Source organism: Chrysemys picta, chromosome 1, assembly GCF_011386835.1.
Source record: "Chrysemys picta bellii isolate R12L10 chromosome 1, ASM1138683v2, whole genome shotgun sequence".
In the NCBI taxonomy this organism is placed as follows: domain Eukaryota; kingdom Metazoa; phylum Chordata; order Testudines; family Emydidae; genus Chrysemys; species Chrysemys picta.
Window position 1 is genome coordinate 57407560 of NC_088791.1, and position 24273 is coordinate 57431832.

Genomic DNA, 24273 nt, shown 5'->3' on the forward strand with positions numbered 1-24273 from the left:
TTGAAACATGACAAACCATAGGGATCTGAAGAGTAACCACATGAAAGGGGAGTTTCCCATGACAGCCAAATATAATCTCAAACTCTTCTATACTGGCTTTAAATACATTATGAGCTCAACTCTTTACCTGCCTGAGAGACACAGGAGGCAGCCAAATTCTTAAGTGTAACACTTCCACACGGAAAATATCTGGCCTGTGTGAAGTAAAACACTCTGTGACAGATATTGCAACCACATGAAGTATCTTTGGGGACCACTTTATTAAGTTTATGTACAATTGTGTTCTACTCCATGGGGGAGGATTACCACAAATCCTCCAGAAACTAAAAACAGCAGGTTATTAAGGTGAGTCATTGAGACCAAACAACTCCAGAAAGGTACCACCCCCGACATGTATCATGATCAATGGAACTGGAGTTAGAGAATCCAGGTTCCCTGGAGGGACTGTTATTGAATGGACACCAGTGGAACAGGGAATGCTGGGAGCTAGGCCACATGGAGAAAGCAATGCACAGGGTTAATAAATGCCATGCACCTGTCTCAACAGGTGGGGGAACTTGATGGGGCTGGTGGTGAAAGGGGGACAGTCACAGCAGCAAAGGAGGGAGACACTCACTAAGGGACACTAGGTAGATACTCCCCCCAGGAGTCTCTGGCACCTATTGGCTGTGGGGGGAGGGGTGTTGATTGGCCACATTCCCCAGCTCTCATGATCTAACAAACCATGGGGGCCTGGGTTAAGAGAAGTAAAAGACCTGGAATTTTGGTGATGGATCTCAGGCTCATGGGATAGGGTCAGACCTTGTGGCCCTTGCAGGTCAAGGTGAGTCCTTGTGGCCCTTGTAGGCCGTGGTCCCCACCCCCTGTCCCCTCATGGGGAGGAGGGTGCTGGGACCCAGAGAGAGCTGAGTCCTGGGTGGAATGGGCTGAGGAAAGCCTACCCTGAGTTATAGGTTATACGGTAAGGAGTCCTGTAACCCCCACACTGGAACCAATTAAGTGCCTGGTATAGGAGAGTATGGGTGATGGGTGGGTAGCACCCCTTCTCTGTGTTCAAATTTACCAAAAGTTGTGGCTTGACGCTTAATTCTGTGCGTGTATCTGTCCTCATTTTGTCACTGTGTCCACATCAAAGTTCCATTTGTTCTATGTAACCTGCATTCAGCTTCACTCTTTGCTAATGAAACACTGAAGAGGTTTGCATATACTGTTTCAAACTGGATATTCCATAGACTCACACAAAGAAAGTGATTTTGGTATAAAAAGGTGAGCTTGAACTGGCACAGGGCTTTCTTTCTGAGCCAGCAAATGGACATGAACTTTTGTCCAAAGGGGCCTCAATCCTGCTACCAGGGCCCCCATAAGACTGATGGGTGACTCCTGGTATGTTTAGTGTGCATTTAAATCTGTTTATTGGTTTTTTTAATGTTCTGTCTGTGATGCTTTTTCCCTATGAATAAATGTGCTTGCTCAGAAAGAGCTGTTTGGATTACTGGTAAATCACATTTATCATGGCCCTCAGAGAGGAAGCAAAGCCCAGGTGCTGGCCATTAGGCAGACTGGCTTGCTGGAGATAGTACAATGTAAGACAAAGGGCCATGCAACCTTAAAACCCCTGCTCAGAAGGGAGTGGGACATAGGTCCCTGACCAGAGATAGGTGGTGGCTGGAGGTCTGAGACCTGACTGGGCATTCCTGAAGTAGACCATGAAGGAGGAATATAAGTACAGTCAGCCTGAAACTGTGACAGATTCTATATTCAGCAAGCAATTCTACAGTTACCTTTCCATCCCGTGTCTATGGGCAATATGAGTTAAAAGTGGATAGGCAGGACTGGACCACAGGAATGTTCAGGCACCCTGTTCCTTATATCATACCTGTGCTTTCACACACAGCAGACACTGGAGTTGGGTGTGGGTAAGGGGAAGAAAAATACATTCAGGCACTGACCCAGAGTATCAGGTACTGTGCAGGAAATTCCTACGTTCTCCCTGACCAGTTGAACATGATTGCTGTGAAAACCCACAAAAACCCTTACATAGCTGGTCAAAGCTGTTCTCTGGTGACCACGTGTTCAATCAGAGATAGATTACAGAAAAACAATTACACACAGAGTGGCAACACCTCACCCACACGTTGCCATCTCTTTGCTCTGGGAGTGTTGAGCAGCAATGTGGAGGCAACGCATTTGACGGGTACCAGATGCACAGAAGTCTCTATCCCCTGTATCTCATTGTACATAGTGGATCAAGATGTCATGCATTATACCGTATGTAAAACAGATGTGATTTTGCTGTCAACATAAGATATTTTACTTCAGCTGAGTCCATTGTGTCCTGCTACACTTTCAACAGAGGTTGTTTGGTGACTGCCATCTATGCTTATCTGCTACTGACCAGCTGCCTAGGTGTCCTGTCACATGCAGAGAGATGCCCATTCCACTTGCTGGCCTTCATTCTTCTGACTGACTCAATAGCCTCCCTCATCAATTTAAGCAAGAATTTACACTCCCACTTGAATATACCGGTACTGAGTGCATGTATTTTCCTACACTGCATACTTTGGAGCTATGTGCCATACTCAGCTCTCTCTGGTTTTCATGCAAATATACTGAATTGAGCCCTATGTGTTTAGAGATACAATCAGCCAAGTTAGGAATTTTCTTCTTGAGATTCTATTAAGTTGGCATGTGGGCCTTCTTCAAGAACAGGGAAATGATGTACAATAGCAATTATGATTATTTTATAGCTGTAAGTGAATAGCTTTAGCCAACAGTTATTGTGTAAATGGTGTGTAATTCTTTACATTAAACCAGCTAACAGAATTGCTATGGAAAAAAGCAGTTCTTAGACAAAAGAAGGTTTGTCCAGATTGTAATCTGAGTCCCACAGATTCCTGCTCATATTCCTAAAATTAGAAGGGACCCATTCTCACATTCTTATGGGAACAGTACCTTCCTCCATGAGTAGTCCTATTAAAATCAATAGGGTTACTTGCAGAATTAGGTATTACTCATTCTGGCAGAATCAAGCCCCAACTGATTATTAAGGGAATTGATATGGTACTACGGCACCCTCACTTCTGTACTGTAAGTATTCCTAGAATTCAACAATGCCTGTTACTTATAGGTATACAATTAAACAGCAGTGGTAGGAGAAGTAACTGAAATTGAATTAATTACCAGATTCTAAACTATATTAACCCTCCTGTCCCCACCCCCTCCACAGACAATGGAAATGAACTCCACTGAATACAGGCAGAGGTACAAAAGAGAGAAATGCCAGTCCTACTGCATCATCTCCTCCTTCCTCAAAGCTGTGGAAACCACAAAGGGTTAGCTACTCTCTTTGGCATCATATCTCCCCCGCCCACCCTAATCACACAGAATTTTGGCAGGTAAACTATTGTGTCCATGTCAGCATAGACTTATCTGCTTTCTCCCCCTACGCTGCACAAACCCTACCTTTCCTCCCACACACAGTGTCCTCCTGCAGGAACCATGCTGTTAAGGAACTGGAAGCAGGGCCGGCTCTAGGTTTTTTGCTGCCCCAAGCAAAAAAAAATTTTGGCTGCCCCCCACCCCAGCCCTGGGCTCTCTCCTCTCCCCCCCGCAACTGCACCCTCCTTCCGCCGCAGCTCTGGGTCACTGGTAATTCGCTCCCAGGGCGGGTCACTCAGCAGGAATTTTGGATGTGCACAGAAAAGAAAAGTCAATTTCTGCTTCCATGGCTCAGAAGTGGAAATCCTCCTACGTGCCTGGTACTGTATCTAAAGCTGCCCAGTCTAGTAGAGCCTCCCCTCCCTTACTTTTAATTTTAAATTCTAGAGGGATCCACGTACCTCCCTTGCTAGGCTTCAGATAGAGAGCGGCACTGTCCATTTAGTCCACCCAATTCTTTCTTTGGGGGAGAGCCCAGGGCTGGGGCGGCAGGAGGTGCAGGTGGGGGCCAGAGCTGGGGTGGCAGAGGGTGCGGGGCAGGGGGAAAAGCCCAGGGCTGGGGCAGCAGGAGGTGCGGGTGGGGGCCAGAGCTGGGGCCGCAGGAGGTGGGGGGGGGGGAGAGCCCAGGGCTGGGGCGGAGAGGGGTGCAGGTGCGGACCAGAGCTGGGGCAGCAGAGGGTGCAGAGGGGGGGAGAGCCCAGGGCTGGGGCAGCAGAGGGGTGCAGGTGCGGGCCAGAGCTGGGGCGGCAGGGGGGGTGAGTGGGGGAGAGTCCAGGGCTGGGGCAACACAGGGGTGAGGGGGAAGCCCAGGGCTGGGGTGGGGGGCAGCAAAAAACCTAGAGCTGGCTTTGTCCCTACCATTCACAGCAAGCTGCAGGTTTCAGTTCCATACTCCTTCCCCCTCCCTTTCCTGTTACTAATGGCCGAGGGAATGCTGGGAAATGTAGTTCTTTCCCTGCTCCAGGCGTGGCTCTATCGGCAGGGAGCTAACCAAGGAAGTACAGCTCCCAGGGCTCCCTGTTGGTTCTCAGCTCCCATGCTGGATTCTTGCGCCCCTGCAAATATGCCGCCCCAAGCAACTGCTTGCTTTGCTGGTGCCTAGAGCCGGCCCTGACTGGAAGGGCCCAGGGAGAGCCAGGAGTTAGTACAGAGGCACATAGCCTTCACACTTACAGCCCTAGCCTCCAGGGAGAGCCAACCCCCTGCTACTTCCATAGAGACAAACCACAATCTCTCCAAAACTAGAAAGGGAATGATACTACAAGTACAACCTTGTGAAGTGCAAAGCCAGAATCAAATCTTCATGAAACCTATTTCTACATACGTGAAAGCTTATTTCATTTTAAAGTTTCTTTCTAACTCATTTATTTGGCACTGAGAGGAGCTATAATTACAGACCAAAACACAATGCTCCTTCTGACGGGAAACCCAGGGACACATAATAAGTACATATAAACTGCAATAGTGTACTGCTAACCTTTATATATACTGAGCTAGCTATCCATATAGTCATGATGAACCATTGTACAAATTGGCCTATTTTAGTTTTATTTTTTGGCCAATTCAAAAGCCAGTAGTACTAAAGTCATTTCATAATTCATACTGACAGATTAAATCTGCTCTTTTGTGTTTTATACCACATGTCATTCTTCATCGGAACCTACCATATACTGCCACCAGGACCATTTCTGCTTGTCAGATATATCTGGGCTTTTTCTACAAACACTTAAATGCTAAATATTTCAACCGAAGAAACTAGTTGCTTTTCTGAATGAGCTCCGAAATCCAGCATTCCAATCACAAGGGCTTGTCTACACTTACTGGGGGATCAACGCACAGCAATCGATGCATCGGCAGTCAATTTAGTGGGTTTAGTGAAGACGTGCTAAATTTACCACAGATCGCTCTCCCGTCAACTCCTGTACTCCACCAGATTAAGAAAAGTAAGGGGAGTCAATGGGAGAGCATCTCCTGTCGACATCACGTAGTTTGGACCCTGAGGTAAGTAGATCTAAGCTACGTCGATTTGAGTTACGCTATTCACGTAACTCAAATTGCGTAGCTTCGATCAGATTTCCTCTGTAGTGTAGACAAGTCTCTCTACTCTTTCGTATTCTTTTTACATTTATCTTACATAAAGTTACTACAGCCAAAAACATTCCAGTATTTATTAACTGTCTGATTGCACTTTTCTGTCAGTCCTCTTATTTTCTCTTTCCTTTGATGGATATATACTTTCCTTAGACTTCCCTCCAATAATAACACAAACATCATGCAGCACCATTCCTTGATTCTCTTTTTTATATGCCTATTTTTACATGCTGTAGAGTGATCTGTTCACCCACTGAACGTCTCCTGTAACTTGATGCAAGAGGAGTCCATGATGGACTGTCTGGTCATTGGTGTTTGTGCAGCACCCAGTGCAAAGGGATTGGGGCTTTTGGACACCAGATGAGTATAAATGATACAGACCCTGAACTTCAGAGACAGATTGATACAAAAGTATTACTCACAGTAATGGTTTAAAGAAACTAAGTTACACCTACTGTCCTTATTTTGGTGCTAAAATCTGAGAACACAATTTTCTATTAGCAGTGAAAACAATTTACTTCAATGGGATTATGTATGTGTGTAAGTATTTTACTGGACTCTGACAAGCTCAGCATTTGGCAGGATCAAACCCATAATGTTCAAACTTTTCATTAGTCTCTAATCCAGGCTGTAGTTGTCCATTGAATTCCTAAGATAAAGAAGGGCAGTTCAAAATGCAACAAATACTCTTGCAGTCATGAAATTCTGATTATTTGCAGAGAGGAAGGCTGCATCTTCTTTCGCCCTCCTTGATCTATGGAAACTATATCATACTGTGTACTTATAAAGGAAGAAGTATAATTAATAATAATATCTGGCATGTATATAATGCCTGCCTCCTAAGGATCTCAAAGGCCTTTATAATGAACAGTGAAGATAGCACATCCACTAACAGCTTGTGCTGTAATGTTATCTTATTGTTCAATTGCTGTTTTGTTTTGAAATTATGTTGTTATATCTGATTGGCAAGTGATTCCATGGGAAGTTTTAGGGCAGGCCTACACTTAAAACGCTGCATTGGTGCAGCTGCACCTCTGTAGTGCTTAAGACGCTCCTACGCCCATGGGAGAGCTTTTCCTGTTGGTGTAGTTAATCCACCTCCCCAAGAGGGGAAGCTCTCCCATTGACATAGTGCTGGGAGGATTAGGTCAGTATAACTATGTAGTTCAAGGGTGTGGATTTTTCATACCCCTGAGCAACACAGTCTGTATATAGTCCTGCCTGGGGTACCAGAGTTGTTCCTTGCAATGTCCCAATATGTCCTTTGGTTGCTATAAGCGAATATTACAACTGATACTTCAACATGGCAAAAGCACTTTTGCCTGAGAAGCAATTTACTGATTATGCAGATGAGACTGGAATTTGCGAGTACTTGACAGACTTTGAGCTAATGATCACTGTGATCAAGTGCACTGATAAGAAAACAGCATAGTACCTAGGTGTTTTAGATGGTGATGTCAAAGCCTTTTACCAGCAGATTCCTAGTGTGGATCATGGATCTTATACACAGTCATGCAAATATTTATAAGACTACTGAGGGGGGATTGCCCTTTCTGAAATACTAGGAAGACACAACATGTGATGTACCTCATCCAGTGCACTAAATGCCACTATAACAACTATGTGGGTGAAACCAATCACTACGCTCTTGAATTAACTCACACAGGAATATGATAAAAGACAAAAACACCCTATCACCTGTGGATGAACACTTTTCCCAAGTGATCACTCTGTATCTGATCTATCAGCCCTCATCCTCAAAGGAAACCTGCATAACACTTTCAAAAAACGAGCCCGGGAGCTTAAAACGCATAACTTAGCTAGACACTAAAAATCATGGTCTTTATAAAAACCCTGGATTTATGGTTTATTACAAGAATCTGTAACTCACTAACACCCCTTGGGTAAAGATGGTCTCGTTCACCCGGTGGTTAACAGGCCACTTCACCTTGAATGGTCCCTTAGTTTAGCACAGGCGTCAGCAACCTTCGGCACATGGCCCATCAGGGTAATCCAAAGGCGGGCCACGAGACATTTTGTTTACATTGACCATCCCCAGGCCAGCCGGTCGCAGCTCTCAGTGGCCACGGTTCCCCATTCTGGGCCAATGGGAGCTGCGGGAAACAGCGGCCAGCACGTCCCTGCGATTACAAATGTGAAAACAGACAATGGAGTTAGTGGAGTTTCCTTAAAGGTATGAGCTGTTAATTCCCAAGCACAGAGTGACTCCTTTATACCAGGTGCAACTTGGTCGGCTGAACTGCAACACTACATGTTTCCTCAACGCAGCCGTAATTGTCTCAGTCCTTTTATCCTTCAGTGACTGCACCACCATATACTTTGAGGTGTCATATACAACCAGCAAATATCGATTTCCAGCTGGTGTTCTTGGTTGTTGGCCTTTCAAGTCAACCTGTATGAAATCCCAAGGTTTACAAGATTCGGGCATTTCCTCTAAAAGAGTTTTTGCCATACTTGTGTTTCTGGTTGCTTGGTGACTGGTATATATCCATATTTAGCAACACCATCCTTTTTAGAAGAAGACTTTCCGCCATTTTCTATTTAAAAATGTGTGCTCCATCAGCAACAGTGAAGTACTTACAATTATGGTGCAATTACATTTCTGCAGTGATGGAAACCCTTGTAGCTACATAGTGCTTGATCTTGATCCTTTTGAAGTCAATGGCAAAAGTACCAATGACTTTAATAGTGCAGGATCAGACTGACACAGAATAAAAGGGTCTTAGTGGCTGTGAATTTGGAATGTCGAATTATTTTTTAACCTGAAATTGTATATGGTGCAATCTAGATTCTACTGAAGGGACCATGAAAGATTGAAACTAGATTCATAATCCATTAGTAAATTATATCTCCTGGGAATATAGGTGCCTATGAGAATTAATTCTGAAAGAAAATTTTATCTGAATACTTAATTAGGACAAAAAAAAAATCCTGTGTTAAAAATTGATTCAAGAACCAATTCTGCAATCTCTTCTCAGGCAAAACTCCCACTTACATCTAAATGCCTTTTTCTCCAGGTAAGGATTGCAGGAGAGAGACCACTATGTTACATTCACTTTTCCCTTTTGTTTCTTTAATTGTCCTGTGACTGTTAGCTATTCATGCCTCCACTGTTCTGAAATGTTTAAAGATAATGATACATTCCGCATTCAGTTCTTTTATGCTTTTTAAATAGATGTAACAAGAATATTTATTCTGAATAGGATTGAATTAAGGGCCTGATTCTGCTCCCATTCAATTTTGCCAAGAACTTCAATAGGAGGAGCAACACAATTAACAAATAATCAATAGAAGCTACACTGATTTACACCAACTGAGGTGTAGCCCAAAGACACTCTTGATAGAAAAAATAGCAAAATCTCATGTAGTTAAGCTATATGAAGAGAAGAAGAGAGGGAAGAGAGACCCCATAGAGCTAGTAAAGAATCCAGGATTCTTTCATTCTGTTCATTTAACCACTTCTGTTATTTGGCTCTTTCAGAATATGACTAAGGATTTAGGTCTCTGACTATGGCCCTGGCAAGGCTGAGGAAAATAAAATCAATAATTTTGCATTCAGCAAATTCATATATAGGAAGTAAAGATGGTCTCGTTCGCCCAGTGCTTTATTCTCTAAGACCAGAATGAAGATGATTAAATAGACCACTGGTCTGATACTTGCATTTAGGAATATAGGAATTGCCATACTGTAAGAAAAATGTAAGTCTGTCCATCCAGAGAAGACTGTCTTTATTGTAAGAAAATCAGTCATGTAGCCATATAACAATGGAAAAAAGTATCCAATCCTGCAACGCGCTGAAGGCTTCACAGGAGATGCTGAGTGCCCTCAGCAAACACTTTAGACAAAAGTATTTTTATTAGATATAATAAGGGGACTAGGGAGAAGAACCACAATAATAAAAAGCCTGAAAGTTTAAGGTCCTATCGGTCCCATTTGTTTAGGGTCCTTGACCTTTAACAGAAGCATTGTATCTGATTAGATTGGCAACACATCCGGGAACTACATTGCAGTTACACAAAGAGAAAGGCAGTAGTTAAAAAACCTCCAGTGATTTTTAGTCACCCTCATAATCTGTTTCTCCAAACACTGGGAAAATATACAATAAAATGGACTATTCTTGAAAATGGCCAGTCCTATTACCATTGAAGTTAATGAGAGTTTTGACTTTTTTCCACAATGAAAACAGGATGGGGCCTTAAAATGGAATAACTAGCTATACATTAAAACTATCTTAGGACTTAAACCATGGAGCCACACAAACATGTTGCCATTCTAAGAACTATCCATTCATGTAGAAGTCGAAGCTCTGAAATAATGAGCCCATTTCTGTTTAAATACAGCATGTGTCAATTCGCTCCTTTTTGAAGGCCTATTCCGATGCTTCAAAGTTAATGATCATAGTGACACATGCTGGCTGTAGCAGGGAAACACACCACTATGGAGATTCCCCTTTAAAAAGCCCTTCAGTGACTATTAGATTTTGGATCGATTATCTTATTAATGCAAAAGTGACAAAGAATTTCTATTCCCACATTATACCTCTCTCAAATTACAACTGCTCTCTCTGGGTAGCACTACCTCTTGCCTGTTGCACCAGAAATCGTTTCAGAACAGAGTAAAAACTCCTAACCCAACAAATGATGCGAACAATCAATCCTCTATGTTTTAAAACTGCAGAGTGATGCCGGGCTTTATTCTCACTCCACCATATGTTGAACCAGCTTCCCTGCTCCTGTTTAGCCACATTTAAAAAGCACATTGTAGCAGCTTTCAGATGACAGACCTACTTTCAAACATCCACCTTTCAGGATTTTTTTTTTTTAAATGAAGGCTGAGATTTCTTTCCCTCAGAATTTAATTCTGGTCAGCAGCTTGATTTAAAATCCCATGACATTTTAAAACTATAATTAAAAATTCATTTGAAAATTAACAGGTATAGACAAAATAACCCAACCCAATGAGTTCAAATGATCTTTTTATCATTATTATTTCATTAAAAATGAGAACTAGATTACACATTGGTTTTATTATTTTGGAATTAAGACCTGAAATTTATTTATTCAAACTGTGACAAGACTACTGCTTCTCTCCTTTGGCTGTCATAGGAAATAATCAGATTTTTTAAGACCTGGCCAAAATTCATTCATTCTTTCTCTCTTACAATGGGTGCAACATTACAGTTCAAAGGGGACCCTTTTGTTCCCTGCAAATGTTCATGTTTTTAGCCCCTTGCCTCAAGTCTCTGGACTGTTCATTTCAGCATTTTGGTCTATTCACATAAAACTTTCAGTGAGTATTTTCTTAGCTAGAACTGGAGCTTAGTTTAGCGTTTTCCAGCTAAATCAATTGCCCCCAGCTCAGAAGAGTGTGTTGTTATTATTCATTGCTCCCCACGACTCACAAAATAAGCCATCTGCCATCATCGTCCCTGCCGTACATTAATTAAGTTTCCATCAATCAAAAAAAAAACTGGGCAAGAGAGTGAAAGAAAAGCAGGCAGGGAGAGAGAAAAAAATAAACATGATGCTTAAAGAGCAGAAAGCAACCTTGCTGTTAAAAATGGATCATCTGTGCATCATCCCTCAGGAATAGCGTCAGCCATCAAGCTAATGCAAAAGTTCAGTCAAACACATTTGCCAGCAAGTTCAGAAATTATTCAAATGGCCTTGGTTGACCCCAGCCTGGAGTATAGGAAAGATGCTCGATACCTTGGAAGAGAAATGCTTTGCTCCCATTGTGCAGCCCTTGGACCTGCAGCACTCCAGCTATGGAATTTCCCAGCTGCAATTCTGACAGCACGTCAATCTGCAGCGAGGGGTCCACACCAAACCCTAAAACTGACCCAGAAATGATTAGTTACTCCATTTGCCGAGCATTTAACTTTTCGACAGCGTGAAGAAACAACAAAGAGAACAAGTCGATTAATCCCCTAGCTCCTTCATAGCCTAGTACCTGTAATCAGCAGCGCCTGGGAGAGACAAGCACTCAGCCCGACTGACATGACCTACTTTAACATACATCTCGCCATAAAGTTCCATTTTGACTCAAAAAGCTACAGGAGTTTCCGCCAGAAAATTCATGTGAGTTCCCCTCCCAGACTGCAGTGAAGAGAGAGATCGCACTGGCTGCTCTAATTCCATCTGTTTCTTCCTAGATTTGGGGGAGAGTTGTGGGATTTGGGAGATGGGGAGGAGGGAAGGTTGGTTGGTTTTTCCTCTTAATCTCTCTGTCTCTCTCTTTCTTCGTGCTGCTTTTCAAAATTCTGGGCTTCCACTTACCTGACCTCAGACAGAGGAGAAAGCAGAAGGTGCTTAACCAACTCGTGGACTCCATGGTACGGAGCTAGTCAGTCCATATTCCTCCTTTGAAAGCTGTTGGGAGCAAAATCTCAGAGCCACGCACCCGAGCCGCCTCCTCTTTCAATAGAAAGCTCGGACCCAACAGGCGAGCGAGCAACTTAGCCTCCCCAGTGCGCACATCATTCCTGAACCCTGAGCAGCCGCCGCCCCAGCCCGGAGCCTGCTCGCCCCACGAGCCAGGTGCTGCTGCCTGAGCACACGGTGAGGCGAGCGATACAAGCCAGCCGGAGCCGACCAATGGAGCGAGCCGGCGGAGTGAGAAGCGCAGCCCGGTCCCGCCGCCAGGCAGAGACAATGGAGAGCCTAGCGGGCTGCGAGAGGATAAATTGCTCCTCTGGGGCGGGGGAGGAGGATGAGACGCTCCTGTGGCCCTTGCTCCCACGGGTTCTGTCTCCAAGCCTCGCCGCCGTTACCAAGCGCAGCTCCTGGGCTCACGAGCAGCTGGCGCCGCCGCCTCCCCCTCGCGGGCTCCCGCTGGAGCTCCAGTCTCCTCCCCAAGATCGGAGGGGGACACTCGTGGGGCGGCGGGGGGGCTGGGCGCCCTGCCTAGCCTTGGGCCAATAGCTGCAGGCAATGGGGGTTGTCCGTCCCCCCCCTCCCCCGCGTCTCAGCTCCCCCAAGTACGCTGCTAGGTTAATGCCGGGAGCCCCAGACTTCCCGGGTGCTGCCTAAGATGGGGGCCCTCCCAGCTGCCCCATCCACCCCCTTAACAGGGATCCTCCCTGTCCAAGGGTGGGGAGCCCCAGCTCCCATCATCAGAAAGGAGCTAATGGGCAGAGAGATGGGGAGCCTCAGTTATCCCTCAGCACTCCCCACGTAGGGGCTAATGGGCAGAGGGATGGAGTAATCAGTTACCCCTCAGCACCCCACCCCCATCTAGAGCTAATGGATTGAGGGATGGGGGGGCCAGTTATCCCTCAGCACCTCCCCCACCTGGTGAATCATGGGCAAAGATAGGGATACCAGTTACCCCCCAGGATACCCCCAACCTAGGGGCTAATGAGCCGAGGGATGGGGAACCCCAATTACCCTTCAGCACCCCCCCACCTAGGGGCTAATGGGCCGAGGGATGGGAGATCCCCAGCATCCCCCCAGCTCCCCTCTCTGCACCCCACTGGCCGAGGAGCTAACAGGCAGTGGCGTGGGATGGGGGATCCCATCAATATAGGGAACATCGGGATGATCTCCGTGCACCTCATTAAGGGGAAGCCTGTGTGGGCCCCTGGTGTGTAGGGCAGGGAGAACGCACTTCTCCCCTGCAGAACCCCACTGGGCCTCTAGCTAAGGGCAAGGCGGCAGGCAGCCCTGCCTTCAGCAAGGGTGGGATTGTGGCTTCCTGAATGCTCTGGAAATAGCAGGTGGCGTGGGGGTGTGAGTGGGAGCCATAAGAAAGAAGTAGGGCCGGTGCAACCCATTAGGTGACCTAGGCAGTCGCCTAGGGCACTACAATTTGGGGGGTGGCAACCGCGGCGGTATTTTGGTGGTGGGACCTTCCACTGCCTCTGGGGGGGCGGCATTTCGGGGCGGGACCTTCCGCTGCCTAGGGTGGCAGAAAAGCTGGCAGCACTCCTGGAAAGAAGGTGCGGGTTCATCCTGTGTGAGGAGCAGGAGCTGTCCTGGAGGGGCCTGGCCCAGGCAGGACGGGTGAGGCGCTGACATGCCTCTTCCATGACAGCGTGCGAGATTCAGAAAAGTCCATTTGAACTTTTCTAATGGGAACCCTTCTAGAGAAGCGAAGCTTCTTCCAAGGTGGGCTGCTGCAGCAAGAGGGACACTGGCAGGGGGCTCAGCATCCCTCTACCTCAGGTTACAGAGGGGGTGAGGCACATACCCCGCATGCCTCCCAGGGAAAATTGTGTGGAAGTTTCCTATTAAAATACCCTACTGAAAAGTCTCCGAGGTGTGAGAATGCTGGTGAATAACAATCTCACACCAAACAACGCAAACTGTCATTTCCCCATTGGACGAGGGCTGCTGATCTTTTAATAAGCTCTTGTACCACTTACTGTTTGATAGTGATGCTGCTTTACCACTTTATTTCATGTTCTTGTTGGGAACCAGTGTCAAAATATTAAAGTAAGAACCCTAAGTACTATTCCAATATATCATTTTTTAGGCTCGGGTGAAGTCTTGGATTGATCTTTGAGCACAAATAATAATAATAAAAATCAGACATCTCCAGTAATTAAATAAAACTTGCGTATGAAGTGGCACATCAGCCAGTGCAGTGATCTTTCAGTGTAAGGGATAAACTGGTATCCAAACTGGATTGCCAGAGGGTAATATTACAGATGAGTATATTACATATGCTCCCCCAACAAAACTTCCACACGTGAAGATAGGTATGATGAAGTGCCTACCCCACCCAGCTGTAGAGGGGTTAATTATGCCCTGCCCCAGAAAAAGCAATGGAGATGAGTCCTCCAAACGGCCCAGAGATGCTGCGTGAAGCACAGCCAATCAGGGAGGAGTTGCAGGAAGCAACCAATCCGGGCCTGGCAGGCTCCGATAAAAGGGACCAGCAGGGCAGAGTACGTCAGTTGGAGGGCAGAAAGAACCATAAGCACCTTAGACAGGAAGTGGTTGGCTGCTGGAACTGAGCAGCTGAGTACCTTGAGGTGAGGGCGAAGAAGGTGCTGGGGCCATGGCGAAGTGGCCCAGGGAAATATAGCAGCATTAACAGGGGTTACAGAGGAGCAGCAGAAGGCTGCTATTCACAGGGTCCCTGGATTGGGGCCCAGAGTAGTGGGCGGGCCTGGCCCCCTCCTCTCACTCACCACTAGGGAAGTGGCTGGACTGTTGGACAGAGATACACACCCCCACCTGGCAGGGGGAAACACAGATAATGACCGACCTGGAGGGCTGAGCTGCAAAGAGGATGCTGCGGTTCTGGGAGCTGAGAGAGGAGCCATAGGCAGGAGCAGAGAAAATGCTGGTGCGCAGCCCATGGACATGGGTGTCAGCCTCGAGCTAATCCCCAGCATGACCAGGAAGAGGCACCAGTCTGGTGATGAGGGCCGCACCTTGTGACAACAAGATTTTTGTTGGCCACTGCCTGTAGAAGGATGAACCTTAAGTTCATACAAAGGTTCTGTTTCCAGCTCAGAAACAAACTTCCCTTGTGCAAGATATTTACATTTCCACATCTTTGTTGCCACATCTCTAAGTGGGGGTAAGAACAGTTATTTGCCTTTGTAAAACTGTCAGTGAAAGAAAAAAGTGCAAAATATTATTAGTTTATCAAATCTTACAAACTCTCCACCATTTTATGATTGCTGCCAATGTCACATTCATGTCTATGGCATTTTACAGTCATCTGTGACATTTTTTCATGCCTAAAAACCAGCCTTTTACTAATCACAAAATAGCACCAAAGAGTATCGGGGGTTTTCCTTTTTGCTCAGAGGTCACCATGGAAGTCAATGGCAAAGCTCTCATTGAGATCAGATCCAAAGCAGTGAAAAAAGTAAAGTAATGAGAACTGCTCACATCAAGGGAAATCCACTCCTCTTCCATGAAGCCTGAGTAAATAGGTTTTCTGAATATGCAGTGCAGGAGGGTTGGAAAGGTGAAATCCAAACCAAATCCAAAAGAGCTGTAGCACAACACCCATTTGGCCTGTACTACAGCCCATACAACCTCTAATACAGTCACAGACCTTCTGCCCTATTTGCTCAAGGTATTGGTCCCATTGCATCCACATTGCATCTATATTCAAATGTATATTTCACTTAATCTTCAAATCACAGAATAGGTCCAGTGTGGGAATCCTGATGATTTTCAGTTCACTCAAGAGGACAGAAAGAACAGCTGCCTGGTAGTGAGTGTCCTGTGGTCATGGTCATTTGAGACTCTCATATCCTCATGGATGTCTCTTACTCAAAGCCTTGAAATCTCATGTCCATTTTATCAACCATGTTATTCTCTCTGGTCCAGCAATGATCTATCTCCATAACTGGTCATACAATACACCAGATCATCACCCGAGGAGTAGACATAAGAGTCACTAATATTCCTTCCCTATCCTAGCAAGATCATCACCTCCTCCACAATGAAGTCAAAGCTCTGCCTCCAGCCCATCGAAGCGAGGGAACAACACTCGTGGCTTGACTCTGGAGACATGAAGCCGACAAGCTTCCAGAGCAACCTAAATGAATATGCTGTATAGCCACAAGATCTGGGAGCTGATGGACTAGTAAGACATTACAACCACTGGTTGCCCAAAAGTATAAGTGCACTGGCTTCTCTCTTCCTAACGCAATCGCTGTGTTTGGTATATTAACTGAACCAGAGCAGTACAGAGGAAAGAAATTTAGAGTAATAATGGTGCAAAATGTAAACCAAACCCAACACTGGTGCTAGCCATGCTGGTGAACAATCTCCTTTTAACCATGAACTATGCTTATATATTTGAATCTGCTAGTAGCCTTTGAATGTTCCATCATGAGATGTTCCTGACTCGAATGAGAGACATGGCAGAAGTGGGTGGAGTCACACTGTATTGACTTTGCTCCTTTCTGTTGGGTAGATTCCAGAAAGTTACGATGGGTGGCTACTCCTCATCATCTCACCTATATGTGGAATCCCACAAAACTCAATCCTCTCTACCCTTCCTAATCAATATATATGTTAAACCTATAGAAGAGACTGTAAGAAATATGGAGTCCAATGCAAACACTACACAGATTATGCCTCACCGCATTTCCTTTGCATTAAATGTAGTCAGAGCCATAACTCAATTATCCCAATAAATAGGAAAATAAGCACTTAGAACAGGAGATTTTGTCTGAAACTAAATCCAGAAAAGACAGGTGATGTTGGTGGGTAGAGAGAAGTGTTCTGAAGAATTGGCCAGAGCTGTCACATACACTTCTATCCATCTGATCATCAACTTCCCTCTGATCATCATAGAAGTGCATGGTTCTCAACATCTTCTTGGACTCATCACTATCTAAACATCCAGAAACTTTAGTGAAAGTAGACAAAAATACTTGTTTCCATTTTCAGTTGGCCAAGAGGATGTTCTCTTTCTAACTGGATGCAGTCCTGGCTATGGTGATTTACATATTCATTACAGACCGGCCAGGGATGAAAGTAACATAAAAGACTTACTGGTACAGGGGCCCGGCTCCAGGCCCCCAGAAGGGGTGGGACCTCAGGTGGAAGGGGCGGGGCATCGGGCGGAAGGGGCGGGGCTAGGGGTCAGCCTCCCCCAGCCAGCCTTTCCACGCTACCCAGCCCACACCACCCAGGGCTCCGGTGGCAATTTAAAGGGCCCGGGGCTCTTCCTCTGCCACGGTAGCAGTGGCAGCAACCGGTAATCCCGGGCACTTTTAAATTGTCAGGCCTCGGGGCAGCTGCCCCTTTCCACCCCCCTCAGCGGCTCTGGGGGGGGGGTGCAAAAGGGGCAGCAATGTTGGCTGTGTACGGGCCGGTACCGGCAGCCACTTCTTACCGGTACGCCGTACCCACCCGTACCAGACAACTTTCACCTCTGATCCAGGCTTAACTACTGTAATGCACTACAACTAAGTATGAAAGTGAAGGCTGGTCCAACATGCAGTTGATTTTCTAGTAAGTACTACAGGCTGATGAGAGCACATCATTACAATGCTTTACATACTACATAGGCTCTCTGGCCAATATAGTTTCATCTCAAGACCCTGGTCTTAACATTCAAGGCTGTCACTGAGCTTCAGGGCTGTCCCATGATATCTTAGGGACACCATCTCTCTCTGTGAACCAGGAAGACAACTATGATGAACAGGGACACTAGATCTAATATTGCTGGTGAAGCTGGAACCAAAAATATTACTATTTTTAGAGTGAAATTCAGAGATTCTAAAGCCAGAAGAAACCACTGTGATCATCTAGCCTGACCTCCTGTAAGACATAGGCCATAGCACCTCCCTGAAATAACTTGTTTGAACTAGAGCATATCTTTTAGAAAAACATCCAGTCTTGATTTTTAAAATTGCCAATGATGGAGAATCAACCATAACTCTTGGTAAGTTGTTTCAATGGTTAATTACCCGCACTGTTAAAAATGCATACTTTATTTCCAGTCTGAATTTGTCTAGTTTCAACGTCCAGCCACTGGGTCTTGGTATACATTTGCTGTTATACTGAAGATCCCATTAGCAAATATTTTTCCATGTCCAAGTACTTATAAACTGTGATCAAGTCACCCCTTTACCTTCTCTGAGGATATGTCTCCACTGGAGCTAGAGATGCAATTTCCAGCTTGGGTAGACACAACCATGCTAGGTGTGATCAAGCCAACATGCCAAAAACTGAAGTATATGTAAAATCCTTCTCTTTGCTAAACCCTTTCCAGATTGTCAACCCATTAAGAATAGCCTGGAATAGCTCTCCTGAAGAAAGCACTCTGATACTACAGTAATGGACACAGTGTAAGTACCTAAGATGCTCTTCATGAAGGTTGTCCCAGTGACTGGAAACTTTCTGAGTTTGTACAGACACACAGTTTCCTCTTCCTTCTGTTAAGGAAGGGGAAGAGAAGAAACATAATTTGACCCATTACAGAAGGAGCAGGGGTGTTCAGCACTCGTAACATGTTGACCATAGAAGATCTGTGCATAACTCAGGAATCTGTAAGAGATCAGGGCCACCAGTGAGAGGCCATGTGCCTTCACACTGGCTCTACATTCCCATATCAGTGCACTTCCCAGTTGTTGCCACCAGAACTCCCTCTCCTAGTCCTCATGAAGGGTTCACGGAGGGGAGGAGAAGCCATTCAAGGGAATGTTGATTCAGTCAGTGCTATCTTGAGCCAGTTGGCCCCATGAGCTGGGTAAAGAGTGTGTGGAGCAAGGATGTGGAACGTGGCTAAAGAGACTAAAAGTCATCATCCCTCTTGGAAGGTGGGCTCTATACTGGACTGCTGGGACCAATGAGGAAACCACAGACGGCCCACTCTGGACACTGTGCTCTACTATGTTTAAATGAAAATAATTAAAGTGTTGAATACAAGAGGACAGATCCTCAGATGGTGTAAATTGTGAGCTGTGACAGTTTGCACTAGCTGAGGATCTGCCCCATGCTCTCTGTACCATACTGAGAAGAACACCGCAGAAGTGTTGATGGTGAAGAGAATAACTATTACCCCTGCCATGTTCCCACTCAACCCACAGATGCCTACATCTGCAGAGCTCCTATGGTAGCACTTCCACAAGCACAGACTAACAGAATCATGCCACAGATCCAGCTCTTCTACTTTCTTCCCCTCCAGTTGGCAGAGATGGAGAGGAGCAATTCAGCCTAACTTACACTGAAATGGGTGCTGTGTAACATGACTGAATGGAGGACAGATTTCTGGCAAGTTAATGTTGCATTTTATGAGATCTTCTGGATAAAGGAAAATGTCAAGATAAATATTGACCAGTAACTATTAGATCTAGAATTGTTTAGAATGTACTATCTGAGAAACAGATTATGAAATTTGTTTAAGTTTTCTCAGCTTGCATGAAAAATTAAAGTTAGAGAAACTTTACAAGCATCAGACTCATGAACAACTTCACTGCAAAAAGAAACTCATTAATTGTGATATGCTAATAAGATGAACTGAAAAAAAACTCAAAGCATGCAGATGACAACATTGCATTAGGAAAGCACTACATTTTTACTGCAGCTCAACTGAGTCTATTTATTTTTAAAGAAAAACATAAATATTTTATTCACTGTAGTTTTAGCCACGTATTCCTACCCCTGAATCCAGAGAGTCCATGTGAGTTTAAGAAATATGTAGAGTTTTCACTGCTGACCTACTTATAAAACAGTGATATGCCTTAGCTTGCGTTCTCTTTTTTTTAAGACTCTAAGAAACTATGCCTCTAATGTTGCAAAGCATACACAGTTGTGTATCCAACACCGTAAACTGGAATGCTTTAATGCAGCATTTATACAGAAAAGGATTTGTAAAACATGATACTACATAGTTTGAAGTGGAATGTTGCAAGTAGTCTATTGTCACAGAGAAGCGGTTTTTTTAATTTGGTGTAAATTTGATGCTGCTGAAGGTGAGGGTCTTTATGGAATCAAGTTAAGGAAATGGCAGATGGATTGTGCTCTGGGAGCTTCTACTCATACACCTCAGTCTGGACCTTTACCACCTCTGCTATTATAGCTGAGGATTCCCCCTCTCCCAAAGCCCCCCGCACAGAAACTGCCACGTGCAAATTGTGAGAATGTTTTGCGATGTGGAAAAATGTCATATGGGACTAAGGTGAAACCACCAAACCCATTTTCACTTGTTTTCTAAACCAGGGTTTCAGCTAGAGAGGAGCAAATCACAGGTGCTCTTCTGTTCTGTTTGGATTAGCCTCAAAATGTTTAGATCCTTATCCACTCCTTATGTGGTCTTCTTCACTATCCCTCACTCCAACTTCCTGATCGGATTGACACATAAACCTTTGTCACCCTCTCTTCTACCAATATATATATACGTACAATCGGTTGACTTCCTGTCATCACCCCAATAGTACCCCAGTTGCGTGCATTTCCTTGTATCACTCTCAATTTTCCCTCAGACATCCTTGTCTTCCTAACTCCCCAACTGCTTCCTGGTCTTTAACAACCTCTCTCTCACACATGCACACAAACTTTTGCTGATATTCCTTTGCAAGATGTCAGGCTCTCAGTCTCTGCTGGGTCAAGGCTGGCAGCTGGATTACAATCTTGCATGCAGCAGGGTTCCCTGCTCAAGAATGCATTGTGTGGCTCTGACTAGGGAAGCCCCAGAGAACTCATGATTTAAATAGAGCTCTTGGCCTGGGCCCAGCAGAGACTGTCAGACTGGATAAGATTTGAGACATTATCAGCACCGTTAGAAGGTCTGTTAGGCATCAGATGCACACCTCTCAAATGTACATCAACTTGAGGGGCATTTCTTATTTTAGTTCCAAAGTTACCTATGTTCCACACATGTTTACCCTCACTTTTAACATTGAAAATTATTTACATCAGAAATAAAGATTCATGAAACTCAGATTATAGATATTTACAGCAAATGAATAAATCTCACATCTCTTTAAGCTTCCTAACTTAGTTTTTGTGTGTCCCTCATTTTGGGATGTGACACATGCTGCAGCCTAAATTTAGGCATTGGTATAGTCACAGGTGGAAAAAGAAGCATGTGGGAATAGAGATACATGGGAGTTCCTAAATCAGCACAGGTGGATTCATCAGAATATAGAAAGCAGAACTAAACTAAAAGGGGGAGATGAAGATATTTTCAGGATGTATTTACATAGGTTCTTGTTTGATTCAGGGCCAATAGGGAAAGGCTGAAGGTTCAGGCTAGGTTTTATTTTCCCTCAGATTTGAACCCTGATCTCCAGAAGTGAAAGGTGACCATACTAACCTAGCTTGCTACATTCCACTGTGCTTTATTTTCTTAAAGCAAACTTGGCCATGCTACATTTGATAGATACAGTAGAAAGGCTTTCCGGCTGGTAAAGTTTATACATTATGGTGCCTAAAATTTCTATTTTTAGAAAAGGTCAGCTAGTTAGGAGATTTGACATTATACTCCATATGTACAACTGTACCAAACAACAACAGGGATGGTTCAAACAGGTTTATGATCAGGATTTAATTATTTCGGTTTTGTTAACATTTTCAAAGTCCAGACCTAGTTTCAAAATAAGACTTGCAGAAGGAATAGGCACTCAGATACTATGGTGATGAGCACACTGTAAAAACCTATCTAGAAAATTAACTTAATCAAAGTATACATCTATTTTACAGGTTTCAGAGTAGCAGCCGTGTTAGTCTGTATCCGCAAAAGAACAGGAGTACTTGTGGCACCTTAGAGACTAACAAATTTATTAGAGCATAAGCTTTCGTGGACTACAGCCCACTGCTATTTTACTGTATTCTAATTTTGCTGTCTGAAACATTATAGTTAAAGAGGAGTCAGCATTTCTATCCTAAATGTTTCCCCTGGTATTATAACCTTGGTATATAAAATCTCTACTCTGCTGGGATGTATTTAACATTTTGTACTTAAGAAAAAAAATCTATATGATCATTCTTGGAGCCAAATATGGTCTGGTGGTTAAGTCAATAATAGAGGGGAGGTGACATTTTTTCTACTCCAACTTCCTGATCCAATGAGGGAACTCAGTCATGGTCTGCAAAGTACCGACATGGGGAGAAGATTTCTGACAGTAGAGAGTTCTTTAATCTAGCAGACAAAGGCATTACAGGATCCAATGTCTGGAAACTGAAGCAAGACAAATTCAGACTGCAAATAAGGAACAATTTTTTTAACAGTGAGGAATTAACCATTGGAACAACTTACCTAAGGATGTGATGGATTCTCCAACGCTTGAAGATTTGATAGCAAAACTGAATGTCTTTCTAAAAGATATACTCTAGCTCAACTAGAAGTTATGGCTTGAAGCAAAAATTATTGGGTGAAATTCTAAAGACTGTGCCTGGGGTGGCAGAACCAGGGGAGCAGTGGGAGCTAGTGCCCATGCAATGGAAATATTGTGGGGGCTGATCTGTGTTTCTGCCCCTGCATGCAGTTCCCTCTAAACTCAAACACACGGGAGGTGAGAAGGGGAGGTGAGAGCAGGCCCAAGAGGGGCTGAGGCAGCTGCTGTGGAGCCCAGACGCATGTAGTGAAACATACCTAATCCCACCCCTGTTGAGTCTCAGTACTTCCTCTAACTCCCCATGCAGAGTATCCATCCCACTCTCTCTGCTACCCCTGACACCCCAACCTCCCCCCTCTACCCTAACTCTGACTCCTCCTGCTCCCCTGGCAGAGAACCTCCACTCTGCCCCCCAACATTCAAAACGAGCTTGTACTGCCTCTGGCATGTCCTTTCTGGCCTTAACATTTATGAATCTATGAACTGAAAAGCCCATTGAAGTCAACTGAAAGACTCCACTTGACTTTGGCTCAAGCCCCAATTTTGGATCCCATCCAAACCTTGCAACAGTTCATTCTCTAGCTCGTCCTTATTTGGAGCCAAAGAGTGGCAAAGGCACGTAGTCAGGGATCCATTTTCGCCCAGAATGTAACACAGCAAAGAGTCTTCAAGACCTTATGCAGATTATGTCTGACAAAAATAATCTGTGTAGAGGGCTGTGGCTCTCCAGAATACACAGAGTACACATTAAAGCTTGTTTTGCAGCAATGATATGCACCCATTTGCGAGGCAATTTAGAAGAGCCAGATTTTGGCTCTTGTATTATACACACAAAAAAAGGTTTAAAATGTGGTTTTGACCTTACATAACTCAAAGGCTGAAATTTAACACTCTCTGCTATGGTCTAATTACTTCTGCAACATTGGAAAAGAACATATCACAGGATCTGTTATGCTCTGGATAACAAATAATAGGCTTTTCAAACTTGATATGCAGAATTTGTAGATCCTAAGACATATTTATTTGGTAGTTTGGAACAGCTTCAGTGATTAATATCTATTCAGGTAGTCATCTGTCAGACAATAAGACCTTTACAAAAAGTCAAGCCAGGAGTAACATGGCAGCAACATGAAACTTGGATTCCAAAATTACTTTGTGTTTCTGCTGTCCCAAGAGTGACAATTTAGGCACACTGCAGAGGTGAGGGAGGAAACAGGAGGATAATGTTTGTCATGCAAGTACCTCCTCTAGCTAAAAGGAAGAATGGTTGTCAGAAGAGACAGTATTAGTGGGCATGGATGCTCCAATCTGGATCAGACTTTATTGGGTTAGTTCTATGGATGTGACAACATATGTATATTTTTGTAAGAATAAAATACCAAAAAACTAGTATTAAACTTAATCAGATACCAATCCTAGATTACAAAGATACACTATGCATTTAAAAAAATAGTGTTATCTTGGCAGTGCTTTCAAAGCCACATCACCACAAAACTCCATGACCTAGAATAGCATAATAGCCATTAATCTCCTTTTTCAGACAGGGGGAAAAACAGAACTAAGGAAGACTGTGGCCCAGATTTTAAAAACAAATGTCTATGGTTAGGCTCTTAAGTCTATATTTAGGCATTTAAATAAGTGGACTGATTTTCAAAAGTGCTGTGCACCCAGCATCTCTTATTGACTCCAGTAGCTTAGGAAAAGATCCTGAGTGACTTACCCAAAAGTCCCACAGCAAATCAGTGACAGAATCAGAACTAAATCCCAGGAGTTCTTGGATCCCAGCTTCATGCTCTTAGCATTAGACCCTGAGTAGCACTAGTAAAAAGTGTCAAAGGTTGAGAATGCTTTGCATCAAAATTTCAAATTTCAGTTAAAAAAAGAGAAATATTTCCACAAAAATTACATCCTGTTTTCAGCCAGCTCTAACCATGACACATTACTTGTTACTTATTGTGTC

The 24273-nt window shown here is 44.3% G+C and overlaps 1 protein-coding gene across 10 annotated transcripts in view; it reads right to left on the bottom strand.

Annotated features, from left to right (window-relative positions):
• NELL2 (neural EGFL like 2) overlaps positions 1-12616 on the bottom strand; it is a 228782-nt gene extending 216166 nt beyond the window's left edge. For 4 of the 10 annotated variants that reach the window (XM_065557619.1, XM_008162491.4, XM_008162493.4 and 1 more), the window contains exons 1-2: positions 11830-12394; positions 11260-11388 (exon numbers count right to left, since the gene is read on the bottom strand). In XM_065557619.1, coding sequence (XP_065413691.1) covers positions 11260-11388; positions 11830-11884 — 184 coding nt within the window. In that variant the 5' untranslated portion in view covers positions 11885-12394. Of the gene's footprint in view, positions 1-11259; positions 11389-11829 lie in introns of all 10 variants that reach the window. The other 6 variants (XM_065557622.1, XM_065557601.1, XM_008162490.4 and 3 more) reach the window with 5 other exon arrangements.
• Positions 12617-24273: the final 11657 nt, after the last annotated feature.